We start from the raw sequence: 13,243 nt of genomic DNA, 5'->3' as shown, positions 1-13,243 counted from the left end.
GGCCGTTCGTCAGCGGGGTTGACGTTCTGAACCGTAGCCGCTCCGCCGCCCGGCCACTCGTACTACGTCTGGAAAGCGGCCGCGTCGCGTTACGGAGAAAGGGCAGCGAGACGGGGATTTCTTCTTCGCCCAGGCCGTGGGCCGTGGGGGCAGCTGGGCGCTGCCGACAGGAGGCCCCGTACGAGATCGATCGAGGATGGCGACGGCGTCAGCCGGGTTTCTCAGATATCAAGTGGCTTGTTATTTTCAGCGTGGCAGGCGTGTCGGCTGACCGGCCTCACATGATCGCGCAACGCGACAACCACGCGCCGATAATTAGGGGCGTTTGGATGAATAATAATTATAAAACTAATTGTATAAGCCGTGATTAATTCGCGAGATGAATCTATTAAATCTAATTAATTCATAGTTAACACAAACGTAGCACCATATGGTCAAATCATGAACTAATTAGATTTAATAGATTGAAATCGCGAATTAGCCTTCATTTATGCAATTGATTTATTTATACAATTGATTTTGTAAGTGACTTATATTTAATATACTCATAATTAGTATCTAAACATTAAACATGTTACAGTTACTAAACTTTACTATGAAACCCCTTAACTCTGCTGTGCTAGAACAGCATGGGGCACGCATAATTTGACCTTTTGCCACACGCATATGTCTCTGCTTACCATTCGGCCTTACCTTTCGTTTACCAAATCGAAGAGAGGCTCAGGTTAGCACCTGTACCTGTACTCGATCTAGGCACAAATGTGTGGTCATACCGCGTACCACTTCGACTTCGGCGGCTGAAATCAGAGACAGTAATTAGCTTCTAGTAGTATGTAGCACAGCATCTTTCTCCACGGATTCATATTCCGGATTAAACATCGTACAATATTTGGCTGGAGTATTTGACACTTGCGTTGTCGGCTTGTCGCCGTACTCCTCTGGATCACTACTACAGTACTACTCACAGAAACAGCCTAGGCTGTCAACAGACCGCGGTACTAATAAAAAACTGCTGCTTTAACACGCGGCGCCATTTGTGCAGGGGTTTTACTTTTACGAGCCCAAGAGCGCGGCGAGAGTTTATTGCCCTGAATCAAATAAAACCAAATGTAATTATATTTTGGTGCAGACTTGAATACTCCTGCAGCATGTCTGCTGGCTGGCTAGGTTCGCCCAGAGGTGGAGGCGACGCCATCGCCAATTCGCGTTCGCCTCCGAGAGCTAGGCATTTCGTGCGCATGGAAATAAAATAGCACTCCAAATTGGAGTGGTTAGAGAAGGATCAAGATCAACTAGTGGATTGCATTCGCGGCACCATGCTGCAGGGGCCAGCGCACAGCTACGCACCCGTCGGCATGGCGTCATTTCTGTCCGCCTCCGCCTCGTATGCGTATACGTAACCCCTCTTCTACCGTGGGCCCCACACTCATGGACGCTTCCGTTTCACGTCTGGTCTGGCCGCCGTCCCACGCCTCCCCCCCACCCACCCACCCACGCGGTAATAAACGCGCAGCGAGTGCAGCCAGCAGAGCTGCCCGTTACTCGTACGGGGTGTTACGCAGTCCTAGACTTTAGACTCTAGGACTGTGACGTAGACTTAGAACTGTGACGTCGGATGTTCGGATGCTAATTAAAAGGATTAAATATGAGATAATTATAAAACTAATTGCAGAACCCTATACTAATTCGCGAGGCGATTTTATTGAGCTAATTGATCCATAATTAGCACATATTTACTGTAGCAGCACATTGTCAAATTATAGACTAATTAGGCTTAATAGTTTATATTTAATAGACTCCACCTGTCTAATTGTCAAATCATGATTAGCCTAATTGTCTCGCGAATTAGACTCCATCTGTGCAATGGATTTTGTAAATAGTTTATATTTAATACTCCTAATTAGTATCAAACATCCGATATGATGGGTCCTATACTTTAGGAGGTGTATCTAAACACCCCATAGTCCTTCGCAGCAGGACGGCTAGTCGGCTACAATGAACCAGGTCATATTTAGTTCCCTCAAAACTCCCAACTTTGACACTATGCAAAAAGAAGATTCCCCATCACATCAAACTTGCGGTACATGTATGGAGTGCTAAATGTAGACGAAATCAAAAACTAATTGTACAGTTTTGTTGTACTTTGCGAGACGAATTTTTTGAGCTTCATTAGTCAATATTTGAATAATAATTCATAAATACAAACGAAACGCTACAGTGTGTTATAATACTATAACAGTAATTTTACACCTCTAAACTTTAGGCACCTAAACAAACAAGGCCAAAGCCCAGTTTCGTAGCGGCCGCGAGCCAAGGAGGGAAGTCGTAACTGCATCTCTCTCTCTCTTCCCACTGACAGCACAGCAGCCGGGTTGGCGGGTTGGCGTCGACCCCAGCGAGCACGAGGAACGAAAGGGACCGCAACTCCGCAAGGGAGGGGGAGAAATAAAATCCCGTGCCGGTGTCCCCCCGTCTCCTCTGCTCTCGCTCTCGGCCTCTCGCAGTGCCAGTGTAGCAGGCGGCGCAGGGTTTGGGGCCTGTCACTGTTCGCCCATTGGAGGAGGACTGGGAGAGGGAAGAGAACTAGACAAGTGAGCGGAAGTGAAGGGAGTCGCCGGCATTCGGGGCATATGGCGGGCCGCCGCGCCGGTGGTTAAGGCGGAGGGGTGAAGCGAAGCGGCGCTGCTTGCATGCGGAGGGCGGCCGGTGCTTCTTCCTCCTGCTCCTGCTTCTCTTCTTGTTCGTGGCCGAGGTATGTGCCCCTCTGTTGTTTCTTCCTCCCTCGCCCTCTGTCTCGTGGCCTGCTCCGCTATCTTTCGCTTCGGGTTGGGGGGCAGATCTGCCTCGCACAACGCTCCACCTGCTCCATTTTCTTTATTCCTGCTTTGCTGCTACGTGTCTGTTCCCCAACATTTTGGTTTCTTTGCCGATTTCTTGCTGCCGTTTGGGGACAAAAATTTGCCTCCCTTCAATCAATTGCAATTGCGCTCGAGTTGCTTGCCGTTCCGGCGGCTACAACGGAGGAGGAGTCATACAAAGGGCATTCGTTTCACCAAAATTTTGTCGGGGAAATTGCATGAGAAACCGCAACCTTTGGGGCTTCTTCTTCATAGCCATTAGCCACCGTCGCAATTTTGTCGGATTTCGTTCCGCTGCAATTGACCACTAGAGAATTTGCTACAGCATGTACAGTACTGTACCATGTACTTCTCCAGGAAAATCGGACCTTTTTTTTAACTTTGTCCATGTGTCAGTTTATCATTTTTGACAAAACTACTTCATAGTATACATATATGTGTTTTTGAGGAAAAAGTAGCAGGACAAATCAAATTGGCTTCCCATCACATTTTTATTTTCCTTGCGCCTTTTCCACTTGAGCTGACAACTTAATTAAAGTCGACAACTTGGCCTGCCTAATGCCACCTTTAAAGATTTGCCGGGTATAACCTTTCTTGGCGATGGCGCCGCTTCAACATTCCAGGATGGCTTAACGCTTCACGCGGACGTTTCCTGGGAGAACGAATTTATGCAAAGTTTTATGAGCTTTTGAGCTGTCACGGGCTCACGCCTTAAATTCCGCACTAAAAACCCGGGAGGTTTATTGTTACTATTTGTATACGTGGGCAAATAATCCAATTAGGAGTCCAATAATCCAAGTGATGGCAGTGCGGTTTTAGTTTTGCAATTTCGGAGCCTGGATGTCTCCTTAAAATCGACCAATTTCTTCTGCTAAATAGATTTTAAATATTAGATCCCCCACCTGCGATAAGTAGTGATCTAGTGCTGTTGCTGCTCAGCTAGTATCTTTTGAGTTTGATGTTGACACGTCACAGCACGAAGTTTGTTACTTATCCATTGAATATCTCATAGACTATAGGAAAGGATCAGGAGTCAGGGTTGGCTTACACTAGCTACAGATCACAATCTTGGCTTCATTTCCTGCCTCTCTGGTACAAACCATTTTGTTTTGGGTCAGGTAGAAGTGCCGTCCGCAACCCAGAGTTAAAACTTGCTTTATCATGTGAAACTTAGAATCACAGTTGTTCAACTACGAATCAAAATGTTTTTAAGGCTTAGTTATGCCTATCTTTTACTTCTGTTCACTGGTTGACTTGTTTTTGTGCTGATAAGTCAAAATTGGCCCAGTACTTCATATATCTAGGAATGACTCATAACACATAAATTTATAAGTTGCATATAGTATAATGGAACATATATATATATAAATTTTTTTGTTTGTGGTTTCTGCCAACATTCTTTGTGCTCAAAAAGTTCAAAACCGTTTGCGAATAGTTCAATTCATTGTAGTTACTTACAAAGGGTTCACCAATGTCCAATGCCTAACTACAAACTAGACAAACCAGATTTGTGTTGTTTTGTGCGTTTCAGAGTGATTTTGTGTTACTCTTTGGCAACTTACACTAAGTCGCCCTATGTGAAGTGTTTGTCCTTTGATAGGCCATGTTCTCTATAACCTCATCATTCACCACTTCTCATATTTGGTTTTGTTTACAAGTGTGTTCTCGTGACATCATACTATCTAGTGGTTGATGATTGTGTTCTTCCTTACATCTTGCAGATAAATCCTATAGGAATTTCCCAAGCTATTTAAAGGACAACTATGGCTACTATTAAAGATATAGGCCTCTCTGCGGCTATCAACATACTGGGCGCCATAATATTCCTGTTAGCATTTGCTTTCCTACGACTGCAGCCAATCAATGATAGGGTTTACTTCCCAAAATGGTACCTCAAAGGTGCAAGAGAGAGCCCAAGTCATGGGGGTACATTTGTTCGGAAATTTGTCAATTTGGACATGCGGTCGTACTTGAAGTTCTTAAGTTGGATGCCCGCTGCTCTCAAAATGCCCGAGGATGAGTTGATCAGCCATGCAGGGCTTGATTCAGCTGTCTATCTGCGGATTTACTTAGTTGGGTACGTGATTTGTATTCGATATACTGTGGTCATATTTTAATGCTTTTGTTTGTCATATCAGTTTCTCTCTCCAGTTGCACCTGAGATAGGACATTACTGACTACTAGTTTCTGTCAAAGGAGGTTTCTGACAGCCTAGACATATTTGTAAATAGAGCATCCTTTTGGTTTACAAATGGTCAATCGACATCATAATGTCGCTAATTATTGTATTAATCTGCAATACTAAAAATACATTTGAAAGGCTTCGCAAAAGGAATGAACTGGTGCTACCAGCTTTGTTGCTAGCTATGTTGGCTAATTCAGGGCTAGGTCTTTGCTCTGTTTGGTTATGCCAACTACTCTATATTAGACTACTAATTTGCCAATTGGATATCTAGTCTCCAGGATTCCTTCTGGAGAAAAGAAAAGGGAATGCACCCAATTCGATATGTTTCTATTGAATCAAAACGTTTGCTGTTCCCACTTGCTTTATGTTTCTATTGTTCACATTGCTGCCCATCTCCTTTTTTACTTAGCTTTTACTTATTTACTTGTTTCGATCGTTGCAGGCTTAAAATATTTGTTCCAATCACAATTCTAGCATTCGCTGTTCTTGTCCCTGTTAACTGGACCAATGATGCTCTGGAATTCTCGAAGGTCCATCACAGCGACGTTGATAATCTTTCGATATCAAACATACCTGTTGGATCAAAAAGGTTAGCACTTGATGATTTGTGTATGAAGCTCATGTTATGACACCACGATTCTTTGGGGGAAGTGTTGGCTACAAAGGCTAATTATTTTTGCATGCTGTATGCATTATTTGATAGTTAAACCAACCAGAGTTTTACAACATAGACTTTGGGGTTAACTGAGATAGAAGGTGCGGCTTGTGAAAGAGTAATTGCCAACTTAGGAGCCAAAGTTCATAATGTGGAACAAACAAGACAACTTTGCGCATAAAAATAATTGAAGCTCAAGCATTAGATTTAGAGAAAGGGGTTTGGATGCTAAAAGTACTTTCAATGTTTACATTTCATGGTACACCTTGTCATTCAAATTAGGGATTGTAGTTTTGAGTTCACACTGACTGCTCAGGAGTCCTGACTCAGTTCTCTTTGTGAAGGTTTATAGCCCACTTGACTATGGCTTATGTTTTCACATTTTGGACCTGCTATGTACTATTACGTGAGTATGAAATTGTTGCACAAATGAGACTGCGTTTTCTTGCATCAGAGAAACGCAGGCCAGACCAGTTCACGGTATGTCTCTGTGAACCTGTTGTGTTCCTTTTTATCTATTTCAACTGAATAGACAGAATGCAGTTCATTGTGTGTTTGCGTGTTTAACCAATCAGCATGATAGTTAAAAATTGTGTGCTTCAGTACTCTCTCCACTTAATATTGGCTGGGTATTCCTCAACCGCAGAGAAAATGGGTGGGGGTGGGGGGTGGGATTATAAGGTAGTATAAGGGCTAGAAAGATGTACATCATACTGTTTGTAATACATTAGTGATGGGTTGTATATCAATTGTGAGCAGGTTTGCAGAGAAAATGATATTTCAGCAATCTCCCACATGGCCACATAAGATTAAGGCGAAGTACAGACAAGATTTATATCAATTGATTGAATTATGCCATGAGCACAATGATATTCAGATGCTTAACTGAATTAAACTTGATATTCAATGTTACTTCAGTTCACATAGATTTTGAGATGTGAGCTTATTTCCTTTGTTCTTAAAAAATATCAACTGGATTCTGTTGTTTTGATTATTACTTGTATAATGTAATTAACTAATGTTAGTGTTTCAGGTCCTTGTGCGGAATATACCGCCTGATCCAGATGAATCAATTGGTGAGCTTGTCGAACATTTCTTTCTTGTGAATCATCCTGATCACTATCTGACGCACCAGGTAATCATTACATCTTACATTAATATCCATATTATGATCCTTATTTTCTTCTTCCAATTTATATATATTGATTCTCCGGTGTACCATCTTCCTGGGTAATATGGTTTGGTGATTCCATGTTTGCTTCACTTAAATTTCTTACATTTGATTCCAATTAAGATGGAATGTTATTTGATTCCTTGTGACATAAAGTTTAAGTGGTATTTTGAATTTTTCTTATTCCGTAAAACAGAACAAGCCATGTTATGAAAGATTTCACTGCATTCACTTTTTTTTAGGTTGTTTACAATGCAAATAAGCTTGCTAAATTGGTGAAAGAGAAGACAAAGATGCAGAATTGGCTTGACTTCTATCTGCTGAAGTTTGAAAGAAATGCATCTCAGAGGCCTACCACTAAGGTTATTCCACAAAAATAAACCATATCCTACTTCTCTTTCATATATTCTCTTTCAATCAAAATAGGAACCTTTTTATTTTCATTCTAATTCTTTGCATTACTCTCCTCTGCTGCAGACTGGTTTTCTTGGTTGTTTTGGTACCAAGGTGGATGCTATTGAATACTACAAATCAGAAATTGAGAGGATAGAAAATGAAGTGAGTCACACCATCTGCTGAGGGCTCATCTTTTAATGAACAATATTCATCTTGAGTTATAATTGTGCCGGCAAAAAAATAGATGTTTACAATTTGGTTTGATGGAGTCAGGTCGTAAACCCTTTGGTATTGATGGTGTGTATCAAATACACACTATGAAAGAAGTCATTTTTCACCATCCAACTGTCGCCGAAGTCTGATTTTAGTCCTCCCAACTCCAAAACCGGGTATCTTTGGCACTCTTAACTGTGTCAAGACAGTTTGCTTTGCACCCTTGGTGGGAAAGGTGTTTTTTTCCCGGTTTTGCACCATGTCATCTTGCATGGTATTTACATGGTTAACCAAATGCCACCTTTTTCAATAATTAAAGAAAAACCAGGTCTCATTTCTTCCTGCTGACCACTCATAACTACCTCACTTCCTTCTGCCAGAAGCCAGCCGCTGCTGCCCACTGCCGTGCTTGATGCACTGCCTGGACGTGCACAGACATGGCACATGAGCTTCTGCATGCTCCTAGGTAGCTTACCGGCAACTCAGCTTGGGCAGGCCTGACATCGGATGCCGGGTGGGTGCTCGCTGTAACACAGTGGAGCAAGGCGGTGTGTGAGGGCCCACATCATAATCGAGGTACAGCAGGGTAGTTCTCTAGTCCATCGACGAATGAGAGCAACATCTCTCAACCACGGGAGAGAAAGGGGTGGAAGAAAAGGAGGAAATGGTGCTGATGTGGCGATGATAGACAGCATGGCAGGTGACGCAAAACCAGGCAAAACCACCTTTGAAACCGGCAATGGGTGAAAAATAAACAGTTTTGACAGTTGGGGTGCCGAAGATATTCGGTCTTGGAGTCTGAGGGCCAAAATTGGTCTCTAGTGATAGTTAGAGGTCAAACATGGACTTCCTCCTATATTTCAAACGCTCATTCAGATAAGTATAGTTGGCTGTGCATATCTTTTTCTCTTAAGTAGAGTCTTAGGTTTTTTAGTGACACGAAATGTGCTACTGAAGTGGTATTTTTTAAGGTAGGTATTTTGCATGCAATGGAAAATCAAATTTTGATAGGACTATCAGTTATATATTTGTATTCCACAATGTTACAGTTCCTTTTCTTTTAAAACAATGATAACTTTCACAAACTGTCAGATTTACCACCTCGTGTAAATGATATTTAGGAAGCAGAAGAGCGTGAAAAGATTGTAAAGGATCCTAAATCAGTCGTCCCAGCAGCATTTGTTTCCTTCCGATCACGTTGGGGTGCGGCAGTTTGTGCTCAGACACAACAAACCAGTAATCCAACTGTTTGGTTGACTGAATGGGCTCCAGAACCTCGCGATGTGTACTGGGATAATTTGTCTATTCCATTTGTCTCCCTTACAATTCGAAGGTTGATTGTGGCAGTGGCATTCTTCTTCCTGAACTTCTTTTATGTGATCCCAATAGCATTTGTTCAGTCTCTTGCAAATCTTGAAGGGATCGAGAAGGCAGTTCCATTTCTGAAGCCTCTCATTGAAATGTACGTCTAATTGCTATTGCTTCTCCACAAATGTTTTGTTTTCAGTCCTACTGTAGTAGTATGCCATTGGTTTTAAACTTCCATTGTGTTGGATCTATATAAATATGTCATAGCTCTATGTTCACTATCTTACATAGAGTGACCTTTTGTTAAAAAGGGAAAAAAACAGCACTGCGATAATTAATTGTACTAGAGAAGCTGATCATAACTCTGCTATGGATGATGGCAAATATGACTGCACTGGTTTGAGAATAAGAACTGTTGCAAAATGATGTAACAATCAATGTCCAATGTTAAACCTACATTTTGAAGTACACACTGTATAGAGCAGTTTTTTTCTTATCAAAAACATTTGAGAACTGTACATGGGGAAAAAAAAGACAGACTGATCCAATTAAACAGCTAGTTTCTATTACCAAATGAAAATAGTGTGGCATGTAAATGTGGTTAGCCCAGGAACCATGGGATACTTTGCTCTGCTCCTGTAGCTATGCTGAGGTGTACAGTTCTGGTGCGGGTTTGTTGTGATGTTTTATATTCATGTGCCGAGTACTTGAATTCCCATCACAACGTGTTTGTATTAGTTTCCGTTGTTGCCATGGTGACAAGATATTTTGCTCACACTATAAGGAAATCCAAGCTATCACTTAAGCGTTTACACGTGTGCTTTTACTATTCATAACTTGTGTATGCCACTTAAATCTGAAAAGGTCAGTTTAAAGGTTGATAGTTTCTGAACTTATTTATGCCACTTTTTTCAAGTTCCAACCATGAGTTAAGTGAAACCAAAAAATGACATGACATCCCAAACTTATTTAGGTGTGCCATTTAGGTCACTGCTGCTGCATACATTGTCATCTAACTGACTAATTGATTTAACAGGAATATATATATATTACTGGCATAAAGTTAATTTTCAGTACCAAATTTGTATACCCATTCCTCTATTTCTTGTGCATTGTTATGTGGGCATTTTCCTGATCTCTTAAACCTTTTACTTCAACTGTTTTTTCTCAGACCTACTATTAAATCATTCATCCAAGGTTTCCTTCCTGGAATTGCTCTGAAGATCTTCCTTATATTACTCCCAAGCATATTAATGTTTATGTCTAAGGTTGAAGGATTGACATCAATATCTTCACTGGAGAGAAGATCTGCATCCAAATACTATATCTTCATATTCTTCAATGTGTTTCTGGCAAGCATTATTGCAGGATCTGCTTTAGAGCAGCTAAAAACCTATATACATCAATCAGCAAATGAGTATGTCCTTCTCATATTGTTAATCCTTTATGCTGCACCATTTATCATTGTCGTCTTTGTATGTACTGATATAGATGCAATAACATACTCCCTCCTTTTCTTTTTGTAAGGCGTGGTTTGACCCAGTGCGGTCTCCAACACCACACTCTGACCATTAGTAACTCTACATTATATTGTTCATAACCATGGAATTTACATCATATAAAAATATTTTCAAATATGAATCTAATGATGCCAAATTTGTATATAGTTTGAATCTTGGGTTGTGAGTGCCTTACAAAAAAAAGAAGGAATGGAGAGAGTAATTACATGTTGACAAAAAATTCATCATTTACAGTTTGGCTTGATGAAATGATCGTACTATTGAAATAATTGTGCTTAAGCTAGAAATATGTGTTCATCAATAACATATGAAACAGTGGTCAACCCTTACCTGAAGTAGCTATTAAAACAATGTGTTTGCCTTTGGACATAGCACATAGGTGAAAGTATCTTTCCGGAGCTGTGACAGCAAAATTATGGTATGTTTGACTGGGTATGTTGGATATGCCTGTACTACAAATGTTGCACGATGCTGCAGGATCTACAGTTTAATATGTTTGCCATATATACTTGTACTTTTAATGCTCATGGTAAGGACTTTGGATGGAGAGAATACCCCTAAAACTATTCATATATTCACTTTCCTCCGTTATGAAATTATTTTATCGGCATGCTATTTTTCAGTGTATTCTCCTTTGTTACCTGGTATTAGTTTGAACATCTTGATATTAAAAGGTTGTATTTGAACCCCTTTCATTCCATATTTTCTCCTGTTAAACTGTGTATGCTTTTATTCCTAGTATCTAATTTGCCTCTTTTGCAGAATACCAAGGACAGTTGGTGAAGCAATTCCAATGAAGGCAACCTTTTTTATAACATATGTAATGGTTGATGGTTGGGCTGGGGTCGCTGGTGAAATATTAAGATTGAAGCCACTGGTAATCTTTCACTTGAAAAACTTTTTCTTGGTCAAGACTGAGAAAGATAGGGAAGAGGCAATGGACCCTGGAAGTATTGGTTTTGACTCAAGTGAACCTCAAATTCAGCTCTATTTCTTACTTGGTCTTGTCTATGCTGCGGTGACACCATTTTTGCTCCCTTTCATATTGATATTCTTTGGGTTTGCATATATTGTATACCGCCACCAGGTAAGAAAACATATCTAAGATGCTTGGATTTCTTAGATGATTTTTTTTAACCATTGCATCTGGCAATCACGCCCCTCATTGGGCTGTGCTACATTGGCAATAAGATTATTTAGATATATTATTGTATCCATCTAATTGGCATATTGCATGTATTTATTATGGATTGAGTTACTAGTCCTGATCATGCTGTGTAATTTTCATCAACAATCTTTACACTGTTTCAGATAATAAATGTGTACAATCAAGAATATGAGAGTGCAGCAGCATTTTGGCCAAGTGTTCATGGACGTATAATCACAGCATTGATCATATCGCAACTGCTTCTCCTTGGATTACTTAGCACAAAAGGCGCTGGCCAGTCAACACCAGTGCTCCTTGTTCTTCCTGTTGTAACCTTTTATTTCCACAAGTACTGCAAGAACCGCTATGAACCTACTTTTGTGAAATGCCCGTTACAGGTATGTTTCTTTTTCAAATTTGGGAGTTAATAATGAATTGATGTTAGAATGGGATCATGCTTCTTTTGGCATTAACAAGTCCTTGGTGGATCTTCAAATAAACATGAAAAATGTTGCTTAAAAATTTATTGACTTCTGTTCTCAGATCTTCTCATTTAGGATCAAATTGTTAGTTTGGAAAGTACCGATTGAGAAATGAAGGTGTTAACTGTCAACTACTCTGATTCCAAATTTAGGTCGTTTAGGACAGTGACATGGTCTCTAATGTGTCACTTCTGCAATTTTGTAAAAGGATACCATTTAAATAGTGAAAATATATATTATGAAAGTATTTTCCTATGATGAATCTAGTAACATCACCTATGTTGTCAATATATATTTATGGGCCAAGTTAATAAAGTTGACTGGATAGAATCCTAAAACGACCCACATTTGGAACAGAGGCGAGTAAAGTTCTATAGCTGGTGCCCATTGGAAGTTCACTGTGATTTGCACTATCATGTTCTGTCACTATACCTAGTTACACATCGTGACTGGAAAAACATAATTCCAGGACCATCTTATTGTTAGGAGAAGCTTTGTGGTTGGAGAGCTAGGATTCAACTCATGTTGACTATGAATTGTACTACCTTATTCTGTTTAAAGCTGCCATGTTTTGTCGATGACAGCACAATTGTGATCCGATTAAATTTGTGTCCGAATTATCATTAGTGTTGTTGTAAGAATTGACTACTTTACATTGATCCGATGGCACCAACTGTTTATGCAACCTGTACATTATATAATAAATGTATCACTTAAAATATGATTAGATTAAAAAGGGCAGTCACACCATAAAACATAACTACTAATACTTTTCCATTTCCTTTAACAGGAGGCAATGAAGAAGGATACCCTAGAACGTGCAAGAGAGCCAGGATTTGATCTGAAAGGATACCTGATGAACGCGTACATCCACCCGGTGTTCAAAGTTGATGACGACGACGAGAAGTTCTCGATAGCTGGTGAACCAGAGGCAGAGCAAGTCCTGGTGGCAACCAAGCGGCAGTCCAGGCGGAACACCCCAGTCCCTAGTAAATACAATGGCTCGGAGTCACCTTCTCTACATGAAATTGTAAATGATCAGCGGCTGTAAAAATTGTGCAGTTTTCCAATGTATATTAAGTGAAGGGCACAATAATGTTTGAGTACCTCTAGTTTATATACAAATAAGGAGTAATGGACAATATATTTATGCATGCATCGTTCTTTTTGCCTGCCGTGTTATACCTGTTCCCATGAATTATTTCCTCACGAAGTTGTTGCTGGCTGCTGGGATTATTATTGTTTCTGGAGAATGGACTAGTGTTCAGCTTAGTTTTGCTCTATGGATGTTGCTGTGCTTTCCACTAC

General features: G+C 40.5%; 1 protein-coding gene across 1 annotated transcript; it reads left to right on the top strand.

Moving 5' to 3' along the window:
• Positions 1-2,384: 2,384 nt before the first annotated feature.
• LOC101755296 (calcium permeable stress-gated cation channel 1) lies at positions 2,385-13,117 on the top strand. Its single transcript, XM_004968828.2, has 12 exons — positions 2,385-2,752; positions 4,580-4,935; positions 5,486-5,632; positions 6,043-6,178; positions 6,732-6,833; positions 7,112-7,231; positions 7,347-7,427; positions 8,600-8,940; positions 9,958-10,203; positions 11,069-11,393; positions 11,618-11,851; positions 12,726-13,117. The coding sequence occupies exons 2-12, from the start codon at positions 4,622-4,624 to the stop codon at positions 12,984-12,986; spliced, it is 2,307 nt and encodes a 768-aa protein (XP_004968885.1). The 5' UTR covers positions 2,385-2,752; positions 4,580-4,621; the 3' UTR covers positions 12,987-13,117.
• Positions 13,118-13,243: the final 126 nt, after the last annotated feature.

The sequence above is a fragment of the Setaria italica genome, chromosome V, assembly GCF_000263155.2.
Source record: "Setaria italica strain Yugu1 chromosome V, Setaria_italica_v2.0, whole genome shotgun sequence".
Taxonomy (NCBI): Eukaryota; Viridiplantae; Streptophyta; class Magnoliopsida; order Poales; family Poaceae; genus Setaria; species Setaria italica.
This window is presented reverse-complemented; position numbering and strand designations above follow the sequence as displayed.